This window comes from Tursiops truncatus, chromosome 11 (genome assembly GCF_011762595.2).
Source record: "Tursiops truncatus isolate mTurTru1 chromosome 11, mTurTru1.mat.Y, whole genome shotgun sequence".
Taxonomy (NCBI): Eukaryota; Metazoa; Chordata; class Mammalia; order Artiodactyla; family Delphinidae; genus Tursiops; species Tursiops truncatus.
Window position 1 is genome coordinate 64,741,723 of NC_047044.1, and position 27,643 is coordinate 64,769,365.

The 27,643-nt window shown below is 42.9% G+C and overlaps 1 protein-coding gene and 1 long non-coding RNA gene across 6 annotated transcripts in view; one reads left to right on the forward strand and one right to left on the reverse strand.

Moving 5' to 3' along the window:
• Nucleotides 1–6,427: 6,427 nt before the first annotated feature.
• PCED1B (PC-esterase domain containing 1B) overlaps nt 6,428–27,643 on the reverse strand; it is a 149,775-nt gene continuing 128,559 nt past the window's right edge. Inside the window, exons 4-7 of one of the 3 annotated variants that reach the window (XM_073788777.1) lie at nt 19,507–19,708; nt 15,077–19,408; nt 13,340–13,557; nt 6,428–8,091 (exon numbers count right to left, since the gene is read on the reverse strand). In XM_073788777.1, coding sequence (XP_073644878.1) covers nt 6,716–8,035 — 1,320 coding nt within the window. In that variant the 5' untranslated portion in view covers nt 8,036–8,091; nt 13,340–13,557; nt 15,077–19,408; nt 19,507–19,708 and the 3' untranslated portion in view covers nt 6,428–6,715. Of the gene's footprint in view, nt 8,092–13,339; nt 14,065–15,076; nt 19,409–19,506; nt 19,709–27,643 lie in introns of those variants that run through there. The other 2 variants (XM_033866879.2, XM_073788778.1) reach the window with 2 other exon arrangements.
• Nucleotides 19,676–26,004, forward strand: LOC109549871 (uncharacterized). Of its 3 annotated transcripts, XR_012324430.1 has the most exons (7): nt 19,676–19,810; nt 20,379–20,514; nt 21,410–21,659; nt 22,112–22,304; nt 22,470–22,529; nt 23,218–23,269; nt 25,487–26,004. It is a non-coding gene; the product is annotated as an uncharacterized lncRNA (long non-coding RNA). The 3 variants fall into 3 exon arrangements; XR_012324431.1 differs by lacking the exon at nt 22,112–22,304; XR_004528985.2 differs by lacking the exons at nt 22,112–22,304; nt 22,470–22,529.

Below are 27,643 nucleotides of genomic sequence, written 5' to 3' on the forward strand. Positions count from 1 at the left end.
GTAAAGGTTCAGCCTCCTCCACCATTAGAGGTATTCCAGTGGAAAAGTGAGAACATGGTATTAAGGAATTACTTAGTAAAGCATTCTTAAGTTAATTCACCCAGTAGTAATTTCCTTGAATAACCTTATATAATATGATTTCTTATCTAAATTTTATCTCTAGCCATGAAAATTTAATGTATTGCCTAATAAATACTTTTATTGAGTTAACAAATATGTATTTGTCAATAAACTAATTAGAGACTAGTATATCATTTGCAGATTGACATAGACACATAAATACCCTCACTCTGATGTGTAATCATTTATTTATTGGTCAATTAAGGGAGATATAATACCAAAACGAAGATCACTTGATATGCAAAGGAGTTTTTCCATTTTATTGTCCATTTATTAACTAACCCACTGGGTAGATTTTATAGAGTCTAAGCTAATCCCCAGACTTTGATTCCTTCCCATCTGCAAGATCAGGACAATTTGTCCACTGTTTGCAAGTTCATCTCCATCTGGTCTATATCTTTGGTATTGTTCTAGCTCCGAGCTTATTTCCCAGTGTTAATATTGGGGCTCTTTATGCTCTTTATGGGGTTGTTTCAAATACGTGGCTTCTGTCTAGAATCACATTTCAGATGATCAGTGTTATGCCTTTCTCCCTGTGTCTGGGTCTGTGTCAGTAGAGCCCTAGATGATTGATGGGGGGCGGAATGGATAAGGGGGTCTGAGAATAGAGTCCACCTGTATCCATTACCATATCTCATGGTGACCAGGCTTTTCTGTAGGAAGTGTATCTCAGAGTAAGCAAACAACTCCCGTAGATGAAGAAAATCTCTTCTTTACAAAAGAATGCCAAGCTAAGAAATGTGCAAACAGTGGTAAAATCAGAAAATCACCATTTTTCCACCCCTAACGAAATCTCTGTTTCGAGCAAGAATCATCAATGTGTGTTAAAACCATTAAGTGAAAGATTGATGAGGAACCGGAATATTGACTTGGTACCAATGTACCACCCACAAGACACTTGCTGGTTGCAAGTAGGAAAACATAACTTTGAAGTTTAGGAGTTTGACTGTCACCCTTTACTTGGTGATCAATCTCAGCACAGAATGCTGGGAACCAGCTTATATGCCCTCTCCTGTGGTACAGTTGAAGCTCACTGCCTTGTCTGTGACGTGTTCTACCAAAAACATTTAACTTGCCTCTAAACCCAACCTTTGGATCTATCATTCACTTTATAGGAGACACAGGGGATAAAGTAAAAGTGAAATGACATTATGAAGAAATCATTAGACAAGCTCAGAAAGTGGAACATTCTGCAGGACAAATGTTTTCAATGAGTCAATGCCGTGAAAAAAAGAAGGGAGTGCTTTGGGTTCTCTTCTAGATGAAAAGAAATCCAGAGACATAATAAGCAATGCAATGTGTGATTCTTTAGTGGATCCCAATCTGAATAGGCGTCAAAAACATTTTGGGGACTGAACATCTGTCTTATTTCGGCTGCTGTATCAAGTCCAGTAGTTCGCCCCTGTCTGCAGGTGGTGTGTTCCAAGACCCCCAGTAGATACCCAAAATTTTGGATATTACTGAACCCTATAGATACTATGATTTTCCCTACACATACATACCTATGATGGAGTTTAATTTATAAATTAGGTACAGTAAGAGAATATCCAAATTGCCAGCATAGTTACTTTTGTGCTTTGGGTCATTATTAAGTAAAATAAAAGATGCTTGAACACAAGCACTGTGACAGAGTAACAGTTGATCTGATAATCCAGACCTCTACTAAGTGACCAATGGGTGGGATCCACTGGACAAGTGGACGATTCACATCCTGGGTCGGGTGGAGTGGGGGTAGGTGGGTGAGAGACTTCATTACATTACTCAGAGTGGTGCACAATTTAAAATTTATGACTTGTTTATTTCTGGAATTTTCCATGTAATATTTTTGGACCACAGGTAACTGAAACTATGGAAAGTGAAACTGTGGATAAGGGAGTCTACGGTACTGTGGACTGAGTGGCTTCTGAACAATAGAAATTTATTTCTCACAGTGCTGGATCCTGGATGTCTGAGATCAGGGTGTCAGCATGGCTGGATTCTGGCGAGGCCCCTCTTTTTCCAACTTCTTGTTGTGTCCTCACACGACAAGGAGCAGAGAGAGGAAGCAAGCACTCTTGTGAAACTTACAAGTGTACTAATCCCACTCATGAGGGATCCATCCTCATGCCCTCATCAAATCCTAATTATCTCCCCAAAGCCTCACCTCCTAATACCATCCTATGGTGGGATAGGGTTTCAACATATGATTTGGGGTGGTGGGGGACACAAACTTTCAGTCCATAGGCAGAGGGGGCTGTGTTGAATGACTATCTCTGCTCAGTTTCAGAATATTGTTTATTCTCCACTTCCCATTACCATGCTCCACTGGGATGTGTCTTAGGATGTTCTGTGACCCTGTGCTGGGCATCAAATACCTGGGGTGGGATACCTCCACTCCACGCCATACTCTGCAGGCTGGAGGAGACCCACCCCAATGCTTGTTGTCAAGGAAGACTGTCCTGATGCCTCCCCCATCTTGGGGGAAGAAGAGGGCAACCATTCCTTGTACATTTCATCCCACTTTGATTAACTAGCTAATCTCGGACTTGTCCTAGGTTTATCTGATCAATTTTAGCCCATATTTGGGCACAGATTATTATAATGCTCCATTTAAAAAGGGCTTCATATATAAAGTGTCACCAACAAACCTTTTCTCTTCACTCAGCCCAACTATTTTATCTGGCCTTCTCTAGCATAATATTTCCCCAAACCTGCTTTTAAAAGATGCTACATATGAAAGTGGTCTGTGGTTAAATAAATCTTGGAAATACTAGGTTAGATACATTGAATCAAGTTTATTTCATACAGAACTTCTCAGAGCCTCTAATGCCTTAAAAGCCATTGTGAGTTTCCACGTGGGGTGACTGTAGAGTGAACCCTTTTGTAAGCATCCTTGCCCACAGAATGCATGAAGAGTAAAGATTATGGCTTAAAGGGACATGTTTTAGAACATGTTTCTTTAAAGATTAATGGGTAAAGTCTCATGAAGAATTATATCTATAAATTAAGCATGCAGTGATAAAGGCTTTTCTTAAAGTTGTGACAATGAGAATACTGTTTCTAGTTTACAGCAACAGACATACAGTAGCTGAAAACAACGGTAAATCCTTTCTCTGACATGATCTACGTTTTCAAAACAACTTACCTTTGCGGAATTCGTGAAACTGAAAGCTCCAGAGATGGATCTGCTGTTACATACAACTCCAGAATTTAAAGTGAAAATTGTCCCTGGCTGTTATGCAGTGCAGATGCGGGGGAGGGGTTGGGAGTGGGAAGCTGGAGGGGGGCGCATGGGAACCAGCAAGAGCTCTGCGGCTGACCAGGGATGGGGCTGATTTTGATCCTGTGGGAGGATGTAAGTTTCCATTTGTTTTCAAATGTTGGGCCTTGCTTTGCTTGTACTAACAACAACAACAAAAAAGTTACAGCTTTAAAGTTTTGGCTTTTGGTATAACATAGTATATCTTATTATAGAATCTTGTGAGAAATACGCTGCACAGATGTTAATTTAATCATTAATTTTCCTTTTTTTTTTTTTCCCCAGAAAACTGCAGACAAGAGTCAAATATAAAAAAGCTGTCATTTCTTGAGGCTGGAAAGAATAGGCCAAATGAACCCTGAATTCTGAGTCTTAACAATAGAGCAATAATTTCTCTCATAAAGGTTGAATAATTTTGGCTCTTTTTTACCAGACAATAGCTTGATTGCATTGCTAGGTTTCTTGACTTAAGGAACAAGAAGACAATAGCAAAAAAAATGGGCACAGAAGAAAGCTCTAGGCTGGAAGATAAGGTCAGGGTATGTAGGAAATTAACAGGAAGGCCATTGAAGATGCCCTCAGGCTCTAACTCCCAGTGGGGGGGAGGTCCAGGGGGCCTTAGCTTCCCAGAATGACTGAGGTAAAGTTGTAGGAGAGTTCTGTAGACAGGTTGGAAAGAAAAGTAAACAAATACAGCTCAATTCTGATGTAAATTGCATTCTTACTTAAGGATAGAATGTGAAGTAATTGTATTCTTGAACATTTAACTAAAGTAAATACCTTCTTTGCCAGGCACCCTGCTAATAGGCATTGGGAATTCAACAGCAAGCAAGACTCCTGGAGAAGCTAACAAACAAGCAGCCATTGACGCCATTGAGTGGGGAGCAACACAAAGGAGATGAAGAGTGTGTTATGATCCTAACAGCACTCTTAGATGGTCATGGAAGGCCACTTAGGAGATGACTTGGAAGGTGTGGGGGGAAGGATGAAGAGTCAGAGATCCAAAGAACTAGGGAGTAGAGGATGTTGAACATTCCAGGCAAAGGGAAGAGCAAGTGCATAGACCCAAGTTATACAACAGTTTGACATCTTGTAAAAATAGAAAGGAGTCCTGTGGGGTTGAACATGTAAAGAACAACGAAGAGAGTTCCAAAAGATAACACTGCAGGGACAAGCAGAAGCCTGATCATGTGGGACAGCATAAGACATGGTAAGGATTTTACTCTGGGCTAATGGATTTGGACTTTGGAGCTCCAGAACTGTAAGAGAATAAATACGTGTTGTTTTAAGCCACCATGTTTGTAGTATTTGTTACAGCAGCCATAGAAAATTAACACACGTGGGAAGAAGATTATCTGAGTTTACCCGTACTCCGAAACAGCTAAGAGAAACAGGACTGTTAAGGGATCAGTGTCACTTAATCCATAACATAGTGGATTCATCATCGAGTCAGTGTCCGGTGCTCAGCGCTGTATGTCTAAGAACTCATTCTCCTTGGTTCATTAGGCATCATCAGATTAAGGAGGACGAATACATACTAACTTAACTCACGAGAGAGATATAAAGCACAACACATCAATTAATTGGCTTATTCACGGAAGTAGAAATACTAAATGGGTCAACTTAGATCCGCAGCTAAATGTTGCTTGATCTTGCTTGGGAATTGTAAAGCCAGAATGATGGCAACGGGCTCATCCTGATGCCTGATGTTACCAAATCTCATAGCCTGCTGCACTCATCTCCATGGGATGAGAACATTTACACTGGTCAGGCGGGTCCCTCTCCTGATTATGTTGGGACATTCTGGCAAATTTTGACTTGTAGGCACTACCTTTCTAGAGTCCTCAAAGATCATCATGACCCTATTTTGGTAAGATTCCCTCCAATGGACCACAAAGATTAAATGTCAGTTTACCTCATCTCATGTAGTCTCACCAGGAACACATACTCCACCTCATCATTCACTCCCTGATTCATTCAAGAAATATTATTCAGTACTTACTAAGCTCCAGACATTGTGCTAGGGTTTCAGACCCAAAGATAAGTAAGATAAAGGCCCTATTTTCTTACGGTGTTTTAGTGGATTAAAAGTTTCCACGTATTTCTTCTGTAAATAGCTGATCTCATCCATGTCTTGTGATTTCATGGATTCCATTTTTGCAGAATAACATTTCCTGACCCTCATTGCCAAAGTTAGGGATGGTCCAATTGAGGACCTGTAAAACAGTCAAATCAATTCAATGAAAAACGCTGTTATCTGGACAATTTTAGTCATGCCTTATTTTGACTGTTTTATCTAGGTATTAACATTTCACTAGACTAGTGTGACAAAGGGCCTAACATTTAAACAATCTCAATGATGTTAACATTCCTACGAAACAGAGAAGAGATGGTGGGGTCCACCTGTCCGATCTACAAGGAAGGGATTTGTGCACTGGGTGGTCCCTTCCAACTCCTAGTTTTACTCTATGATGATTCACATTGTCATTGAGTGCAACTTAATTTTCTCAAGCCCCAAACTCAAGACTATTAAAGAAATCATAAGGTCATAAGCATGCCATTCACTCTAGTTTACATAACCAATAAGCCTCTGGTTATGGAGCTATAAGGGTTTTTCATCATCACTTCCATAGAAAGACCATGTTTGGTAAACTTCCCTTCTTGGTTTGTTGCAGTATAAATCAAGTTTGAAAGTTAATATAAACTGATACTAGTATAAACTGTGAAAGACTAGTGGAGGAGTGATTTTTCTGTGTGACCTAGAACAAGTCACTCACCTCTTGACCTCAGATTCCCTGTTTGTAAATGTTAGTTAAATTTTATGTTTTTAGTTTTCTCAGTTCTGAAATTCCATGATTCTTCGAGAATCTCTGGAAAATATCACCACAAAAAGTTAAAGTTCTTTTATTTATTTGTAAGGAATCAGATCCATTTTATGGAAACCCTTTAGAGAAATTCCATTTTGAGTAGTTTATCAAGGGGCCGTAACTCTACAGCAGATACTGTCCCTGCTCTTATGAAGCTTAGTGTTCAATGGAAGGGAGAGGCACCACTAAATACAGACTCACAAAACCCACAACGACTTTTATGAAACCACTTGTTAATTTCAATTTTATATTTACAAAAAGACAAAGAGAATAGGCAGTGGGGAGGCAGGAATGATGCCTGGTTCCCCCTCGCAGAGTGCAGAGTGCAGTGAGAGGCGACAGCCAGCAAGAATAGGTCAGACTGCCCTTCCCTGCCATTATTGATAACAGCAATGGACCAAAGGCTTCAGTTAACAAGGTCAGTCTGTCTGGGGAGAGTCGGACGATCTGTCCAGTCCATGTGCATGAGGAGGAAGGCACCCAAGTCAGTCTATTGAGGCCTTGGCTCTCTATAGGCTGGGGCCCTTCTCTTGGAATTTCTGGGCCGCCCTCTCCAGGGCAAGTAGGGGCCACGGGGACAATACCGGGGAAAACCCCTATGGACCACAGGGGCCCGCTGCTGATAACAGGGTTGGGGGAAGGGGGGCCTAGGCGGCTGGGGACTAAACATAAAGTCACCATCGAAGGCAAATTCTGTCTGGGTAGATGGGAGAATATCTGAATGGAAATGGTTCAAGGAGAACTGATCCGATTGGAAAGGACGGTCTGAAGAAAAATCGGCATCTTGGGGACAGACAAGGAACGGGGGTGTCACCTGCTGAAGGGGGATGGGACGGGGTTTTGGGGGCAGCAGTGGGAACTGGGGTGGGCGGGGAGATGGCGTGGGGAGCAGGGGGCAGCACCCAGGCAGAGGCAAGGGTCGGTGTGGAGGAGGGAAGGCCGGTTGATCTCTGCAGGCCGGGAGCTGCCTCTCAAGTCTCCGGCCAGGTCCTCCCCTCGCGGGGCCATCCTTGATGCACTTGCTCACTGGGTCACGCTGGGGCAGCTCCACCCCCCAGGCGTCGGCCACGTGGGCCAGCAGAAGCTGGGAGAGATGCCGGTGCGCTCGCTCGTTCCAGTGCACCCCGTCGGGCTGCAGGTACTTCCCTGTGTGGCGGCGGAAGTGGAAGTGCAAGTCCAGCACATCGAAGCCGTGCTTTTGGGCCTCGACAGAGCTGTAGAAGTTGGCCTCAATCACGTTGGTTTTCAGTGTGGAGGCCGCGGGTCGGAGCTCGGGCGGGAGGAAGCCGCTATTGATGTTGTTGCCCACGGGCATGGCCGTGTTCCAAACCAGGAGGCACGACTCGGGCAGCACCTGGCGCAGGCGCCCAAACAGGCTCTCCAGGTTCTGCAGGTAGTTCGGCCAGGAGTCCTCCCCGTACCTGGTGAGGTCCCAGAGGCAGGAGTTCATGATGACCAGGTCCGGGTCGTGCTCGCCCGAACGCAGCTCCTCCAGGATGGCTTCCAGGTAGTCGGAGTACACGCGCGTCAGGAAGTAGAAGCGCACCAGGTGCTGGCCGGAGCAGAACTGGCGCACCTCGCGGTAGTGGGTGCCGTTATGCATGCGGCCCTGCTTGCCCCCCTGCACCAGCTCGTCCTGCTCGAAGCTGTACTCTCCCTTGGCCTTGAGCTGGCTGAGTGTGAGCAGGCAGTCCTTCTGCAGCAGGAGCACCAGGTCCTTGTACACGGCCCTCTGGACCGAGTCCCCCAGGATGACCACGAACTTGTTGTGAAGTAGCTGCCGTACTTCGGAGGCGAGCAGGTGGACCATGACGCCCGGGACGCGCCGCCTAGCTCCTTCCTTTCACTCGGTGGCTCTGCGGATGGCTAGGACAGAAGGAGAGAGCATATGGGAAGGGTCCACCTCGGGCAGGACGGTTTGGGAGGGCCCGGGGACGGGGATGGAACTTTAGCCTGGAGCACCTGCAGGGGCGGGGCTCCGCTACCGTCAGCCGGGAAGGAAGGGAGCCTGGAGCCACAAGCCCTGGTTGGCCTGCACGCAGTTTCTGCCTGAGACGTAACTCTGAACACCCAGGAAACCCAGGTTCCACCTGGCCGGGGGGTGGGGGCCCTGCCCTCCCGGGCTGGAGGTACAACCACCACAAGATACCCCACCACCGGCCTGGAGGCCGCCCAGAAGTCTGACAACTGGAGAATGGTTAGGCAAATTTTGCAGCTGTTAAATACTGAGGATTATATCAAGCAAGAACATGGAGAGTGTGATATATACTGTTAAGTTGAGGAAGTTACCATATGTGTGCCCCATTTCCCTGAAATGGTATAAAATAGATATGCATAGAGCACACTGAAAGAAAATAGGCAAAAAACAGTTTTTTATAGGACGGTAGGATTATGGGTGACTTGCTTCCCCCTCCCCTTTTTGTAAATATACTTTATAGAGTCTTAAATCAATTTTAATAACTTAAAAGGAATTTAATGAAATGCAACAGGCCGCAGAAAGGAAGAGCACATATGCCAGGTATTCTTAAAAACAGATTTCTTTTACAAGCGAGCAACTGTTTCTTATTAATGGGACTTGTAAGAAATAAATAAAATTGGAAATAATTCACGTGTGTTTCAGCTGTAATATTCTTAGTGTTTCGCTTGAAGGAGATCAGAATATGCCAACCCCAACTATGCTTTGGCATAAGAAATATTTTAGCTAAAGGCCACTGAGAATCAATAGATACAGGAAGAGTTCTCCGCCCTCCCACTATGAACCTAAAAGCAGGGCATAAATTTCCTTTTGAGGAAGGTGCCCCTTCCCCCAGCAAGGAGAGAAGAGCCGAGGAAGAAGACAGTGAATTGTCAACCCCGAGATGAGTCTGCATAAACAAACCTTACCAAAAGAGCCCTTATTTTCCATTAGTACCCCCATAAATCCCTTCCCCACAATTTATCATCCCTTGAAACTCATACCCTTTGTTCTTTGTTAAAATGGTATAGAAGCCCGGGCTTCCCTGGTGGCGCAGTGGTTGAGAGTCTGCCTGCCAATGCAGGGGACACCGGTTCGTGCCCGGTCCGGGAAGATCCCACATGCCGCGGAGCGGCTGGGCCCGTGAGCCATGGCCGCTGAGGCTGCGCTTCCGGAGCCTGTGCTCCGCAACGGGAGAGGCCACAGCAGTGAGAGGCCCGCGTAACAAAAAAACAAAAAAAAAAACCCCGAATAGTGTATAAGCCCAAGTTTCACCGCTTCTTTGAGTTTCATTCCTTTTCTGTGAACTTTTATGCACATAAATATTCACAAAAATTGTGTGCCTTTTCTCCTGTTAATCTATCTTTTGTTAGTTTTATTCACAGGGCCCCAGACACTGAACCTAAAAGTGTAGAGGAAAAGATTTTTCTTCCCCAGTTACACTGAATAAAACGTCAGAAGTTGTGAAACTTGTCTTCAGAACTTCAGATCGAGTTTATTTCAAGCTGCCATTTACAGCCATATCCACTAATGAATAAAAGGTGGAAACACACTAAAATACTACTGGCAAATCTCACATGGGGAGGAACATGACATCCACTTCACACACTTACACGGAAGCTGTTAAAATCTGCTGTGGCTTGCTATTCGCAGGCTCTCATGCATTAGTAAACATTTTAATAGGTGTAAATTACACATCTGGTTTTTTAAAGCTATACTATTTGTGGTTTTAAATGGGTATGAGTACAAAAATAAAAACATGAAGATGGATGGAGTACAAAAGTGCTCCACTAAGAGAACAGTTTGAAATATTGGCTTACATGAATCTTCATTTAAATGTTTTTGCTATCAGATAAAAAGCTTCAAACTAGGATTTTGCTCATTGTGGTACAACAAAATAAAACATAATTAAGCAAACTCCAGATCCCCTTGGGGCTCAGGCATGTTCACTAGTTTATATTCATTTATTCATCCAACTCACACTAAGCACTGACTAAATGCTCCACATGCAGCATATAAAAATGAATAAAACCTGGTCTCGCCCTTCAGGAGCAGATCACATATATTCATTGGTAACTGTAATAAAAAGTTGAAAGTGCTAAGTGCCATGAAGATAGAATGAGCAGGTGCGGTGGACTTTCAGAGGTCTTTGTGAACAGGATTACTCTACCCTAGACCCAAGTCTCCAAAGTGCAAAGTGAAGGGGAAAACCTTTCCCAGTGTTTTCAGGGCTCCCATGCCACCCCAGCTATATGTGCCCTCTCTGGGCTGGACTCTTGTCATATTCTGTTCTAGTCCCCTAGAGCAGCGGTCCCCAACCTTTTTTGGCACCAGGGACCGGTTTCACGGACAACAATTTTTCCATGGATGGGGCGGGGCTGGGGATGTGGCACAGGCGGTAATGTGAGCAATGGGAAGCGACGGGGGGGAGCAGCAGATGAAGCTTCGCTCACTCACCTGTCACTCATCTCCTGCTGTGTGGTCCGGTTCCTAATAGGTCTCGGACCTGTACCAGTCCACAGCCTGGGGGTTGTGGACCCCTGCCCTAGAGTAGAGGACATCATCCCCTTCCACTGGAGTTCCCTCCCCTAGGCTGGCAGATGGGATAACCCAGCGCTCTCTCCTTCAGTGGTACTGTGTTTACACGGCCCAGTGCATTCCTTCTCTGAGTATGAAGTCTCTAGAGCTGAACTCACAATGTGAGTCAAATCCGCTACTTAAAAGCTGTGGAAAACGGAAGCTCTTAAATATACTGGTGAAGAGCATTGCTTTCAGAGCCACACTATCTGGGTTTGAATCTCAGCTCTTCTTTTTGCTAGTTCTTTATCCCTGGGCAACTTATTTAGCCTTTCTCTGCCTTAATTTTCCTCATCTGTAAAATGGGACTTTTAGCACCCACTTCAGAGATTTGATCTGAAGATTAAATATAAAGTGGTTAGAACAATGTCCTGACAAATAGCATGAATGACTATTTCTAATAGTCATAATTATAATTATATACACAATATATAATATTATATTATTATATAATATAATATTGTATTATATATTATTATATATATAATTATAAATATTATAATCAATAATAATTCATTGAGCAAGTTTCAGAACACCCGGTTAATCATCTGTAAAAGGGGGTTACAATATTTGTGCCGTTTGTCTAGCAGGGTTCTGTGAAGATAAAATGAGAAGAAGCAAGTGAAAGATTTTGAAAAAAGCAAAATTAACATTTATTGGACAGCTACCAGATGCCAAGTGCTTTGTAAATATTATCTGATTTGTGAGAAGGTTCTTATTCTTTCCATGTTATAGGGAAGGATCTTCATGTGATGGAGCTAAGATTTAAAACTACTGATGGCAAAGCCTGTCCCTGTAGGAGGCACCCCTTAGAGCAGAACCCCTGCAGGTGAGTCTGAATCCAAAAGCTTGGCTCATGTCAGGGAAATATTTGAGGGCAAGATGGGAGAAGAGTGTTTCAGTGTGCCTTTAAGCACAGGCAGGTAATCCTTTACTCTGCCTGCTAGGGAGAGGGGTCCATGCGTACTTAGGGGGTTGGGGGGTCAAGTGAGGATATAGATATATCTCATCCCATACCTTGATCTCAAGCTAGAGACATACAAAAATTAAAAGACCTGGATTTTAGAATAACCAAAACAAACTTCGACAGATTTCAGAGTCTCACAGTGTTTGAGAAATTCTGGCTGCCCTATATCCTGACCAGTGAACCTAATCCACCCAGATGGTGTTCCAAGGGCTTGGAGCCAAAACTGGGCAAAAATGCCTGCCTAAGAATTTCTTATTGTTCTTCTGCAATGCAACATGCAGATTGGACTGTAGGCAAGAAGGGAGAGGGAAATGACTGGAAAGAAGCATTCCAGTTAGAAGCTGAAACTGAAAGGAAATTCATGAAATTCTTGATAAACTTCCTGTCACAACAGAATTAACAAATCAGACATCCTCAGGACTATAACTGTGGGGAAAAAAATCATTTAAAAACTAAGATGCCAAGCATTAAAAACAAAACCTAATAAAAACAAAGTGATTTTTTTCAGAGGTGTGAGTGAAGAATAATTTGGAGAGCTGAATCTTCTCTGGTCTGGAAAAAAAAAAAGTTGGTAAGTTCCATTTTCAAAGCTTTTATTTATAAAAATGAAACAAAAAAGGGATTTGAAAACAGTCAGATCAGTGATCTTTTTGGCTTAAGAGTTTTTCTTTGCTTCAAATTTGCAAAACTTATTAGTTTTGGTAGCTATTTTATAGATCAACTGATGCATTCATTCATTCATTAAGGAATTCATTGAGAACTAGATATCGTGCTAGGTGCAAGGAGTAGGTATAAAAAGGCAGTCTCTTCTCTCAAGAGGAGGGGTAAGAAAGTGGACACATACAAATATCAAAGGAGCTAACAGCTAGAACTGATGTATGTAAATGACATATCAAAGCCAGTAGGAAGAGTCCAAGGGGAGGGAGGAGACAGGCGGATGATCCAAGGCAATCTGTGATTCCAGCCTCAAATTAAAATCGATTTTTAAAAGAGTTTTATGATGATTCCTTAAATTATAAGTAGTTCCATGTTTTTCTGTTTTCAAAGTAAAATTTGGGCTTTGGCTAAAGCTCTGACAGAAATATACATTAATAATGGCTACTACTATAATAAATTACGTTTAGGCATCTTGCTTAGATTTCCATTTGGGGCTAATTGCTTTTTTAATAGCTTCATAAACCATCACTCGTAAATCACTGACTATTGCTTTATAACTATCACAAACCAAACACATAGCATTGTTCTTCATTAATCAATGTGTTGTAGAAATTAGGTTCGTTTTTTTCTTTTCCTAATATCTTTAGTCAAAGGAAGAGTGGCAAAGATATAGAGGCCAGTTACTGTGGAGACCCTGCAAAGAAGTCTTAAATCACAGAGGTAATCACTAACAATTAGGACGTTGTTCTGATTAGTTGTAGGAAGTACTTCTAACTAGTTTAGAAGTTTCTTGCATATGACTAACCGTCTTAATGCAACACTGTATTAGGAATATAAATACTTTATTTCCTTCTAACTGCATTTTTGGTGATCAGATCTATGTTTGAACTATCCAAGATCCCCTTAAACGTTAATGGGTTAGATGTTACAAATAAGAAAATGATTTTTCGTGAACTCACCTATACAGCTTACCAGTTCTCGGTGTTTGTTTAGTATTCTACGTGGAATTTAAACTGGTCAAAAATTAAATTGCGTATCATGTAAAGTTTCCAAAGAAAAGAGAAAAGCAAAAGATTCAAACTTCTCTTTAGGAAAGCAAACTTCTCTTTTCCGCAGATGGGGATTCTCAAGAGATTGATCTTTCGATTTGGGGCAAGTCAGTTAACATTCTACTCCTCTGTAAACACAAAAATGGGAAATAGTGCAGGCCTATTATTTTTAAAAGTGGTTTTAGGAGAAATTTTTAAAGATGCACGAAAGTACTGTGAGATACCGTGATACATAAAGCAATAGAAAGATGATTTCCAAATATTAGCCATTGGAAAGACCGATTTTAATCCCACACCCCTCACCTCTAATACAGGCCTCAGCTCTGCAGCCCATTCATTCAGTAAAAATTTAGAAAACACCGTGTATACCTGGGGCTGTGACAGGTGTCATTCTGCAAGTTTGGCTCCCATCCCGCAACAACTCTCATGGTTTCTCTACCCCATCCCAACACATATGTCATATGACCTATATATCTCACTTGGTTATTCAGTTAGTTCTTATACACCACAGCTAAAATCTCAGAAACATGTGGCATAAATGGAAAATTGAATTTAGATGAATGATCTTCGAACATTTAGATTAATGTAACCACAAGTTTTCCTTGTGGAGGCAGGAATCACTGCGGACATAATTCCCTTGGTATCCGTACCATCCTCACCAGGCCACAATCTTAATTTGGGATTCTTTTGTAACAAAGTATCAGCAGAAGAATTTCACACATTTGAAGAATTTGAAAATTACCAAGTTTAAAAATCCTTAAGGCAGCATATTTTCCCCATAGTAATAGTCCAATATAAAAATTTCTTATGGATTATACAAAGAAACGCAGGGGACATCCTTTATGAACGAAGTGGGGGTTCATAATACCTGATATGCAGGTAACTTCTATAAAAACAAAGATAAACTATGGAGCCTTTATCCAAAGAGCCCCATTAAAAAGAAACCAACCAAACAAACAAACAAAAACCTTGTGTTTTACCAAAGGACCTCCTAAAGTAAAAAAATCAAAGCAATTCGTATAAACAAAATATGATTTCAATCACGTACAGCCTATGACGAACTTCCACATTCTGGTCTCGAACCATTATTTAAACTACACTTGTGGGAATTCCCTGGCCGTCCAGTGGTTAGGACTCCAAGCTCTCACTGCCAAGGGCAGGGTTCGGTCCCTGCTCGGGGAACTACAAAATCCCAAAAGCCACGTGGTGAGGCCAAACACAACAAAAAAACCCTACATTTGCTAACTCCCTACCTGTTACTCCTCTAACAGGAATGAAAGATACTGGAAGGCAGTGACCTGGCTTTCACTTCGAGGAGACGACATAGTCAGTCAGATGTGGCGTCTGGCCTTGAACAGCCGTGCGCTCTTGCCTGCCCACTGCCCCGAGCCACGGTTTTTTTCTGGTGTCAAACAGGGGTAATATCCCCCATGTCACTCAATAATAGTGAAGATGAAAAGAGATCAAGGTCAGCGTCCATCAGAGGTCTAGGCCAGTGCCGACGTGCATTAGGCACCTTTAAACCCCCCCGCACAGCAACCCCTCCCTGTGGGAAGAATGCTGAGCCGGCAGAAGGCAGCTCGCTCTGGTTGCCTCCCTCAAACCCACAGCTCCCCGTTCCTCCCTCCCAAAGGGGCAGAGCTGTACCTCCTCAGGTGTAAAGGTGATCCCTCAGCTCAGGTGGCTGGTCCTCCTACATCCTCAGGCACTTTGCTCCAGGAGGTCCCCCGGAGAGGGGAGAATGATGCTTTCTGTGTTTCCTTCAATCTCCTGGGGCTGACTCCTTTCTTTAAACCTTAAAAACATTCTAGTTTCTTGCTTTAAAAAAGAAAGGAAACGTCTTTGACTCCACCTCCAAGACAGTCCTATCTTTTGCTTCCCCTTCAAGGCCACTTCTTGCAAAGTTGTTTGAACTGGCTGCGTCTGGGTCCTCACCTCCCACTCACTCCTCCTTTTACTTGATTTTGGCTTCCAACTGCACCAAAGCGAAACGTTTGTCAGTAAATCCCCAGCGATTTCCTTGTTGCTCCTTTCAGCGACTACTTCTCGGTCGTTATCACATCTGTAGCATTCCTAGCTCCTTGGGGCTGGGGCACCGATGGTGACTCCCTTCCACGACTCTGCCGGAGACTCTGACACCCTGGTCTCCTGTCTCACCTCCCCCAGTATCCTGTGTGAGTTTCTCTTCCTCTGGCCATCCCCAGATGTCGGTCTTTCTCAAGGCCCACTCATTGGCTCCTTTCTTCTTTTCTTCAACATTCTTTCCTTTGGATTCATCCACGCTCTTGGCGTCCATCCGTAAGGTGAACACACACTCCTAATTGCCCCAGCTTTTCTGGTTTACGTCTGCTTTCCCAGCGTAATCGTTAATAGCGACCCTCCCCCTAAATGTCCCATTTGGGAAGGAAACAAATGATACAGTCCCCATATCAATTACTATTTGTATGCAGATGACTCCGAATTGAGGCCATAAAGCACAGAGGCTGAGGGGGTGGGCCCTCGAGTCAGCCCTCTGGGTTTATATCCTGCTCCACCACTTACTAGCCTCTGAGACCCTGGGTAGAGTAACACTTCAGAATTTTGACCTGTAAAACAGGAATACTACTATAGATTTCTTAAGAAGTGAGGGTTAAATGAACACATGTAAAGTCCTTAACATGAGGTCTACCATATTTTTAAGTGCTCAGTAAATTTAGCTAGCCCAAACTTGTCTCCTGAGTGCCTGACATCTTCTGGTGAGTAGAATAAGGTGAGTTCAGGTGAGTTCCAAGTGGGGGGGGGGTGGGGGCAAGGAGTGACTTAGTCTGCGTGACTTGGTGACTTAGACTTACCACTTCTAAATTCTCTGGATGCCATTATCCTCCCATCAAACTGTGGCTGAATTCCTAACATAATTCTCTTGTGACCTTTGAACAATCTTCCTAAAGGTAAATATCGATCATCCGTGAGAATGATGGCATATTTTGCTGTGCATTTTCAGAGAACTGCTCTATAATTTACGCTTGCAACACTGGCTGGGGATAACTAGGTGGAAACAAACTGCTTCTAAAACGCTTGGGTCAAGTCATTTTTATTTTTCATGACTGTGGCCGTTGTCACTGTTCGTAAAACATCAAAATCCTTCAGGGACAGCCTGGATATAGGCCGGTTCAACTATTTCTTGGCAATAAAAAAATAAGATGTAATTTTTGAAAATACGCTTTAGGGAGGAGAACGTTGCAATATATTTCAGGAGGCTGAGGGCAGTAATCAATTTCACCTCTGTTTTAGATTTTACGGTTACATTTTCTACTTCCCGTACATTTCTCTTAATCCTTAAGGAAGTGTGTCTTATTTTGATTGAAATACTCTCTAAAATGGGAGAGTTTTTATCGTATACGTGTTTTCTCATATTTCTCAATTTCGTATCTTCACTTTCATCTGATACACTAGCATAACTACAACATTTTGCATTTATAAACTTTGTTTTTTAACCCAGGGTATGATCATTCCTTCTGTGCATCTCTCCAAAGCCTGTGGATGAATTATAGAGCTTGCGTATACCCAGAGGGCTTTTTCTTACCTCTTCATGTTTGCTCCATGACTCAGCATTGAGCGTTCCCTAACCCCTTCTCCTTTTGAAATTCTGTTCCTTCTTTAAGACCCAGTTTAGAGTACAATTCTGTCTGAGAGCCTTTCCTAGTTTCCCAGACAGAAAAATCTCCCCTTCCTCTGACAGTTGCCTCTATTTAGCACTTGGTTCTGTTTTGTTCTATAATTACCTGTCCATGTGTATTTCTACCCCAGTACATCCCAGTCCTGGGTGGCAGAAATAGGTCTCACCCATCTTTGTACCCCTCATGGACCAATGGTTATTATCCATTGAGCATTTACCCTGTGCAAGGCCTATTCTATTCTCATGACCTAGTGAAGTAGAAACTATTATTATCTCCATTTTATGGGTGGGTAAAGTGAGGCTTGGAGAAGTTATGTCAATCATCCAGGGTTGTACAGCTAGTAAGAAGAGGCAGCACCTGTCCCTTATGGACAGTGAATCTACTGATGGATTAGATTAGCTTAAGATTTTGTTTTGCTTCCTTAGGAGGACATATGGCTCCAGAGCCCAGGCTTTTAACCTCAGCTATACAGATTTATTGAAATCAAGAGGAAAAAATAATCTTACCTAGGAAAAAAATTTGCATGTAATTTTCCTTTTTATTCTCTGTCGTAAAACAAAACAAAGCAATGCCGTGTGCACAGCTTTCAATTCTTCCATGTGAAAACAAGGCGGTTATGAAATCAACCTACTTGTTTCCGTCACCGATAGTCAGCTCTTCTTCTGAGTGGGTCAGTGGGAAAGTCAGTGCTGCCCTAAAGCTACATCAATGTTTCAAACTTTTCTATTCTTACGTTGCCTACTCTAGATTCTAACTACTCTAGGTTCAATGGCTGAGTAAAAGTTTCCATGACTGAAAAGAGTGTGGGTGGTGGTGCTAATAATGACTAAACTGCTTTCAACTGATTAACAGGTTGGATCCTGAAAATTCTGTCTTCAGGAATGGCCACAAAAGCCCATTTAACCAGCCATGCGAACCCTAGGCTGAGTCAGCAGGCGGAGGGTTTCTGCCACTGCCAGTGCTGACTTTATCTCTGTGTGTTCAACCTTGAAACGGAAGAAACGGCCCCTATGTTTCTCTAGGGAGATTGCCCAGAAGAGCTTTTAAAATGAATATTATTTTATTATTGCTGTGGGTAGTATTATTAATATTACATAGTATTGAGATACTAGGTGCGATAGTGTTTCAATGGCGAACAAAGCTCTTGAATGGAAAAATAGGATTCTCAGAGCCAGTCTCTGTCTGCCCTGCTGCCTAGCACCTCTCTTTGGTAGGGGGATCTGGAAGCCCTGGGTTCTCACTGCTTTCCGTGTACATTTCCCCAGTTTCTTTTTTTTTTTAATTTTTATGTTTTTATGGGCCATGAAAAGGTTTTGTTCTTACTTTCAGAAAGCATTTTTTTAAATTTTGTTTTTTACTGGGGTATAGTTGTTTTACAATGTTGTGTAACTTTCTACTGCATAGCGAAGTGGAGTTCCCTGTGCTATACAGCAGGTTCTTATTAGTTATCTATTTTATACGTATTAGTGTATGTATGTCAAAGATTTCCCCAGTTTCAAGCCCAAGGCTGGGAACAGGAGGAGGGATGAAGTGCAGGAGGGGAGGGGGCTGAGGAAATGAGAATCTAGGCTGGAGAACTGAAGGCACCGGCTCACTTCTGACACCAGGCCTTTCCCAAGTCGTGCTTTCCTCCCTTGAGACCTGAGCTGGGACCGAAGAAGAGTTTCTTCCTGCCACATGCTCAGGAGAGCTCTCAGCTTCTCCCTTATCCCTCAGTAACAAAACTAAGCTAACAGCGCTGCCTACCTCAGGGTTAATTGTGGAAATGAAAGGAAATGCTCTGTAAACTCCACGATGTTAATTGTTGTTATTCAGAGTCAGCTCAGCAATTTGGGGGATGGGATTTAGCAGTGAAGGGAGCTTTCCAATGAAATCTAGTCTTTAGCTTATTATTTACTAAGTTAACTTGTTACTTAGTCACGTTATTTAGTACCCACTCCGACAGTATGTTCAGTATTTATTCCTCTTAAGACCCGTATGAAATTGGTGCTTTATTCTCTCCATTTTACACGTTCGAAAATTACAAGATTGAGTCATCGCCCAAGGTCATCCATTTTATAAAAGGTGGATCTGGGAGTCATAACTGATGCCAAGCCGTTGTGGTCAACCACAACGTACAAGATGACACAGACAATAGACGTGTCACCGCCTTTCTCCAGTTCACAGCTGGCTGTTTCCTTGCACTGTACGCTTTTAGAGACTTAGTAGCTTATCAGTCACAAATCCTTATTACAAAATAATATTACAATAATAATGGTTGTCTCTCTAGGGCTCTTCAGTTAAGTGGGGGTACGGTGGACTGGGCTAGGATGGTGACTTCTTCCTATACAAAGTGCCCAAGAAATGAGGATCCCGAAAAAGGCTGGTCAGAAATGCAGAATTAATGCTTAAAATAAAATGGAAAAACTGGAAAGTACTTACTCATTAAAGTAACTGGTGATTAAAAAATGTGCCCCTCAGTTGTTTCTAGTTCCTTTCCTACACAGACTCCTTTCTCAGCTGGAGGTTGACGTGTCAGGTTGGAGAGCCCAGAGCCTGGGCTGCAAGGCAGATAAGTTCACCTCTGGGTGCTGCTCCGTTGGTGAGCCAGCGTCTGGGGAGAAGAGGCCATTTCTGGAGGCATCTGGGGCAAATGACACGAGACAGCATTTACTTTCTTGCATTACGAAGTGGAAGACTTATGACCGAAGCTTTAAGAACTGGGCAAATACGAAAACACAAAGTGGTAAGTAAATCAAAATACAGCATCTTCCTGGAATTTGGCTCTGAGCTAGTTTTCATTTCACATTGCTCAGTAATTTGGGTGTAATGTGTATTGACTCTTGCCTGGTTTCGTTCTAACAATTCAGACCTTGGGCTCTTGTTACCCTTACTTGTGTGGTTTGTTCACAGCTGGGAAAGCTATTAGAGGGGGGGAAGGAAGGAGAGACAGCGAGGGGCCGGGAGGAAGTGAGGAGAGAGACACAGGAAATGATGAGAGGAAGATTGCTCCCTTTTCTAATTAATTTTTTAAAGCCATAATCTTGCACTTTTGTGTGGGGCATTGCAGTTTACAAACCACTTTCAGATCGCTTCCCTTGCTCCTCCCACGCACTGTGGGCGGAAGAATAGACCATTACACAGCTGCAGAAGGCAAGGGGCCTCAGCCACAGGCCTCAGGTAAACACAGAAAGTGGCAGAGCCAGGACGCCTTCTCTCCCGCTGCATTTGAAACCAGCAGGTGACGGAGGGGGAAAAGGGAAGTGGTCCTCTGATTGATTAGATAAGCTCAGAGCTTTGTTTTGTTTTGGAAGGACCTGATTTGGAAGAGGAGGAAGATCATATCACATCCCCTACAGATACCAAGACAAAAGGGACGGAGGAAATAAATCATAAAAAAAGAGAAAATGAAGTTTTAAAAGTTCTCCCCAAATGGCGAACCCTCTAGAGGTGTGTCAAACATTTTAGGATAGAATGTGTCTCCACTACATTAAATGGTATAAAATACCTAATGAACAAGAGTAACAGATTCCAAAATGGTCCTGAAATACATGCCCTTCATGCCTACATGGTTTTTGTGTTTAATGCTATGTTTTAGGTAAACTGGCCGATAAAGCAACGCAGTGGTCTTTTTTTGAAAAATACCAGCTTACTTCACTGACTGCTCAATGTATGGCTTAAAAATTAATCCTACACATTACCCATTGTTTTGATCCTCTTATCTATAGCCACAAATCAAATTATTTCACAGTTTTTCCATGAGTTTTAATACAATCATTATTGTGTCTCAAGACAGGGCTGCATCTAGAACCCAGCTGATAACTTTAGTATTTTAAAATTCAGAGTAATCTATGACATAATTTGAAAACTTGCCATTATTTGATTCTTGCAATTCTATAAATGAGTTGCAGATCTTTCCAGTTCTCTAAATTCCAGCTAGTGTGTACTTTGTGAGAATAAAAGAACAATTTAGAGGATGACTAAAATTCACATAATTATCCTAAGACCAGAGAATAGAGGAGCTGTAATAATGCAAATGATAATCTTGCCTGTACTCTTTAAATTTAAAATGAATATTTTTGAGACCAAGCAACAGATTTTCCAACGATTTTCTTACTTCCAAGAACTTATTATGATACATGGAGACGGTTATGATTGCTATCCTGGCCCCATTTCATGTTCCGTAGCTCAGTGAGCTGCCTTTCTCATCCACCAAACCTGGCTTTTTCCTAAAAAATAATGAGAACTACCCATGTATAATGTTTTACACTTAGAATGTGCTATCTCGCAACAGATCCCAGTGCATAAAGTAAGCCAAGCTCTAATTATTATCTTCACTTTGTAGATGGTGAAACTGAGGCCCTGGGAGAGCTTAAGTGACTTAAATCCCCTCGGTGATCAGCATAGGATGGAGTGTTTCCGTCTGCAGGGAGTCATCGTCGCTGCCCTCTGGGGGCTTGGGGAGTTGGGGGGCGGGGAAGGCCACACAGGGCACACTGCCCTCATTGTGATTCTTACATTTTTCTTATTTCTAGAAGCTATTTAATGCACATGGCACAAAACTTCAGAAGGTACAACTGGTATATGAGAGAGAAGTAAGTCCCCCTCCCTTTCTTGTTCCCTAATCCCTCAGTTTTCTTTCTAGAAACAATACTGTCATCAGCTTCTTGTCTATTCTACCAGAAATATTCTATACAGATATTCTATATCTCTCTGAAATATTTTATTCTCTTTCTTCTTTCTGAAAGAGTCAACTTCCCTATGCACTGAAGGCAGTTGTTAGGAAAGAATATGAGCATCACTTAGAACCAATGTTAAACTGCAGAAACTGATCTTTGGTAAACTGATCACCCAGAATGTTCCAAACACTCAAATGTTTTCAAAAAACTCAAGACTCACAACAGCCTGTAAAAGGAGGTGGGCTGCTGTCCCTGTGGCGTGCTATCCCATCTGGGGACCACTCAGAAACCCTGATCTTTTTTTTTTTTTTTTTTTTTGCGGTACGCGAGCCTCTCAGTGTTGTGGCCTCTCCCGTTGCGGAGCACAGGCTCCGGACCCGCAGGCTCAGCGGCCAAGGCTCTCGGGCCCAGCTGCTCCGCGGCATGTGGGATCCTCCCGGACCGGGGCACGAACCCGTGTCCCCTGCATCAGCAGGCGGACTCTCAACCACTGCGCCACCAGGGAAGCCCCCAGAAACCCTGATCTTGATTTGTGATTTGGTGACTGCATGTCTGTTGACGGTGAGGATTGGAGCCAGAGCTATAATGGTGAAATAAAGTGAACTGTCAGATCACTGGCTTTGGGGCCAAACTTGGGTTTGAAACCTGATTCTGTCACTTGTAGCTGCATGTCTTTGGTAGTCAATTAACTCCTCTGTGACTCTGATTTTCTCATCTGCGAAACAGGGATAGAAATAAGCACTACAGAGATGCAAAGATTAAACGAGAAAAACAGACAAGAACCAGGTACACGGTGGTGTATAATAAAATATATCTATATCATTAACCATGGCTCATTTATTCTTTCACTCATTCATTCAAAATAATCGTGGTAGGCAGTATTAGAGGTGCTAGGGATATCGCTGTGAATAACATGGAAAAAGAAAAAGAAAACACCTTTCCCTTATATAGTTGACATTTGGGCTGAGGGGAAGCAGACAATTAAAAAGTAAGTAGAATAATATGTTATATAAAAGAAAAGAGGAACATGATTGCTGCATGGGGAGGACGTAGGGACTGTGGGTTGGAATTTTAAATGGTGTGGCGACAGGGTTCATAACACTGTACCCTAGAATACAGCACCTCAACATACTAAATATTCTAAGCTGAAAGAATGTGAGAAACAGCAGGTACTGGAAGGACTCTCTGATGCCCCCTGAAGCAGGTCCTAAGACCCTGTGTGGGAGGGGCCCTCTCTATACTCATAAGAAAGGAGCATCCTTATCTCTGAAGACAAAGGGACTCTGAAAGGAATTCCAACAAACTGGCCTTGCTAAGTTCCCTCTGTTCTCCGCCCTTAGCTCTTACCCTTTGTCCTATCAACCTTCATCAAACCCAGTGTGAAAACACTGGGACTGAACCTTCCTTTAGGTCTTCATTTCCTTTGGAAGGCTACTTTATAGCTTTTCTCCTGTTAATCTGTCTTTTGTTACAGAGACCCAGCTGAGAACCAGAAGACAGAAGGGACCAGCAGTATCCAGAGAGAGGTAAGGGAGCAAACCACGTGGAAATCTGTGGGGAGAAAGCTCCAAGCAGAGAGAACAAGTAGGCGAGCGTGACTAGACTAAGTGAACAAGGGAGGGGGACACGGGAGACACACTCAGGGAAGAAGGGAGGCAGATCAAGGTCATCGAAAGGACTTGGGCTTTTATTTTGGGAGCTGTTGTGCAGGGTTTGAGCAGAAAATCAACACCACTTTAGTCTAGACTGTCTGGGGTAAGAGGGGAAGGAGGGGGACCAACTAGGAGGTTACTGAGTAAAGCAGGAGTTGAGCCTTAAGCTGGAATGACATTAGCCAAGGAATGAGAAAGGGTCAGATTCTGGATATATTTTGAAAGTAGAGGTGGTAGGATTTGCCTGTGGAGATTAGATGGGGTGTGAGAAAAGGAGGGAAGACAATGGCTAGCTCCATGGCTCTTGGCCTGAGCAACAGGAGGGATGAAGTTACTGGATGAAGTTACTGAGATGGAGAAACTTTGGGAGAAACAGGTTTGGGGGTGGAGGGCTTGTTCTGTTCGAGATTCCTTTTATGCATCCATAGTCATTTGTGGAATGGGGATCTGGAGCTGAGGGGAGAGGACCAGGCTGGAGATAGCAGTTTGGTTTGGGTTTGGATGCTGTTGCCAATGGAGATGGTGAAGCTAGAGAAGAAAAGCTGTCTGAGAATTGAGCCCTGGGTCGCTCCACACCTGGGAGGTCAGGAAGAGGAGAAGGAACCTGGAAACGGACTGAGAAGGAAGAGTCGGTGAAGCAGGAAGAAGAATGTGTGAGGTCCCAGGAGCCAAGAGAAAAACACGTGTGTCGAGGGAGGACTCCAAGGAGGGATGGTCTGAGTCAGAGATAGCTGATAAGTCGAGTGGGATGTCTGGCCATTGGCAGGACATTGGGAACCTAGACAGAGTGGTGGGGAAAACTGCAGGTTAGAGTGGTTAAGAGACAATGGGAGGAGAATTGGAGGCAGTGCCCCCCCCTCGAGAGGAGTTTTACTCTAAAGGGAAGCCAAGAGAGAGAAGTCAGCTGGAGGGGAAGTGGTGATAAGAGAGTTTTTGTTTCGTTTAAGATGGGGAACAATGGTAGCGTGTTTGGATGCTTACAGGAATGATTCAGTAAACAGGGAACAACAGATGCTGCAGGAGGAATGGGGAGGATTCTGGAGCCATGCCCTTGAGTTGGCGAAAGGGATGGGCTCTAGTGCCCAGGTGGAGGGCTTGGCCTTGGGTGGGAGCGTGGACAGTTCAACCAGAGAAACGCCAGGGAAGACGCACGATGTGGAGGTGACAGCTGGCTGGGGTTTTCCTGATTGCTCTTTTCTCAGTGAAATAGGCAGCAAGGTCCAGGTCACCAGTTGAGAGTGAACCTGGGGAAGGTGGGATTAGAGGTTTGAGGATGGAGAAGAAGGTATGAAATAGGTGTCTGGGGGATCAGGAGGCTGCCATTACTCAACAGTACGGAGGGCCACCTAAGGCTGGGAGCCCTTATTTCGACTGAGGATGCCCAGCAGGGGTGGTTGGTTTTCTCTAGTCTGTTTTCAGCCATGTGGGTGCAGGTGCAGAGTGGGCAAGAATGGTATTTAGTCGGATTGCGGTTTTGCCTTTCAGTTTCTATTTACGTTAATGTGCCATTAGAATTTTATAATTTATTTTAAATCATGATTTATTTAAAAGCAAACTCACAGAAGTGAAATATAATTTAGTGAAAAAGTATCCTGAATATAAGGGCAGAAATGATGGTTCCTTTAATATTAACAACTTTTTAATAGTTCCAGCCACAGATTAATTTAGACTTATCTTTCTATGAGCCATTATCATTATAGCCACATTTTCTATTTTAAGGAACACTTATTTTTCTTATCTTCTTGGAACTGAGTGTTTCAAGCAGGCCAGAAATCAGCCCACTAAATATTTACTTATAAATGCACTTATTTCAGCCAGCTGGTGTGTGTTTGTGTTCAAATCAATGCCTGGTTACCCTAAAAAGAGGACCAAATTTGGCAAATCACAAAAAATATGTCTTCTCTTTGCTTGTATGACTTGAAATAGTACGTATTTTCGATCATTTCTCTTCAAAGCATTTGCATTTAGCACTTTCAAGCACATATGAATAATTTGTTTCTTTGGGGGTACAAAGTCTTCTATGAGAGTATATTAAGAATTTTGAGGGCTTCCCTGGTGGCGCAATGCTTAAGAATCCACCTGCCAATGCAGGGGACACGGCTTCAAGCCCTGGTCTGGGAAGATCCCACATGCCGCAGAGCAGCTAAGCCCGTGCGCCACAACTACTGAGCCCGCGCTCCACAACTACTGAAACCTGTGCGCCTAGAGGCCGTGCTCCACAACAAGAGAGGCCACCGCAATGAGAATCCTGCACACCACAACGAAGGGTAGCCCCTGCTCGCCGCAGCTAGAGAAAGCCCGTGCACAGCAAAAAAGACCCAATGCAGCCAAAAGTAAATAAAAAATACATAAATAAAAAGAAAAAAAATTTTTAAAAAAAGAACTTTGAGACTGGATCAAAACTTCTCATGAGCTGAATTTAGTAACTGGACTCAATTCTGCACTAATTCGGTATATGCAAACTTCTGTGTTGTAGAGGAACAAGGCTAGAGTTGCTAGAGTTTGGGAGGTTACAGGCTGGCAAGAGCCCAGGTCGTGGTTTCACCAGGATGGATGGAATGAGAGGAACGGAATTTATTTATTTGTTTATTTATTAAATTTTTTTAACATCTTTATTGGAGTATAATTGCTTTACAATGGTGTGTTAGTTTCTGCCTTATAACAAAATGAATCAGCTATATGTATACATATATCCGCATATCTCCTCCCTCTTGCGTCTCCCTCCCACCCTCCCTATCCCACTCCTCTAGGTGGTCACAAAGCACCGAGCTGATCTCCCTGTGCTATGCGGCTGCTTCCCACTAGCTATCTATTTGACATTTGGTAGTGTATATATGTCCACGCCACTCTCTCACTTCATCCCAGCTTACCCTTCCCCCTCCCCGTGTCCTCAAGTCCATTCTCTACGTCTGCGTCTTTATTCCTGTCCTGCCCCTAGGTTCATCAGAACTACTTTTTTTTTCTTTTCTTTTTTTTTAGATTCCATATATATGTGTTAGCGTACAGTATTTGTTTTTCTCTTCCTGACTTACTTCACTCTGTATGACTGACTCTAGGTCCATCCACTTCACTACAAATAACTCAATTTCGGAGGAACGGAATTTATAGAGACCTCATTCTGTCAGGATTGCTTTAACTTTTCTGCAAACTTTCTTAGAATTTTTATGTTTCATGTGACTTCCCTATTCTGCTCCAGTGTAGCTTCATGGTTCCGAGCATGGCCTTTGCAGGCAGAAAAAATGAGTTCAGAGTCCGAAGTTTGTAATGCACAAGCTGAGTGACTTTGGGAAAGTTACTTAAGCTCTCTGGTCCAATTCCACTTGTGGAGATTGAACAGGCCAAATGCTAAGCAGAGTGCTTGGCACTTGGTCAATGTTCAATTTATTCTAGGAGTTGGTATACATACATCCATGCTTTAGTAATATAAAATAATTACTAAATTATCTTAGTAATTTAGCAGTATAAAAATAGACTTTCAATGGCTAACTACTGAGCTTGAACCAAGAACCAGGCCTCCTAAATCTTGGTCCCATAGTCCCAGAGCCACGGTTCATGAATTTCAGGAAAATCAGGAAAAATAAAAGCTTGTGAACCTTTTTCACAAAGAGTAATTTAATACCCTAGGAGAATAGGGCCCTGAATTATTTAGCAATGTCCCTCACCTCTAAATAATATTACATTTTATTAGAAGACTCCAGACTACTGGCTTAGTTTTCTGATTCCAGTCTCTCTCTCTCTCTCTTATTACCATCTTAACCATTTGCAAGTGTGCAGTTCAGCACTGTTAAGTATATTCGCACTGTTGTGAAACAGACCATTTCATCTTACAAATCTGAAAAACTCTATCCATTAAACAATAACTCTCCTTTTGCTGGTCTCCACACCCCCTGGGAACCACCATTCTACTTTTCTGTTCCTGGGAATTTGGCTGCTATAGACATCTCACAGAAGTGGAATCACAAGTATTTGTCTTTTTGTGTCTGGCTCATTTCACTTAATATATTGTCCCCAAGGTTCATCCATGTTGATGTAGGTGACGGGATTTCCTTCTTTTTTCAGGCTGAATAACATCGAACATCCAGTTCTCTAAAATTCACCTGCTCACCATATCTGTAAGAACACAGCTTTGTCCAACCCCAGGCCGGTGCTCGAAGACACTCTTTTTGAGATGTTTTATGTTAAGGGTCAGTTGACTTAGTTATTTATTAGTGACAACAAATATCCTATACAAAATCCATGTTGGCATAA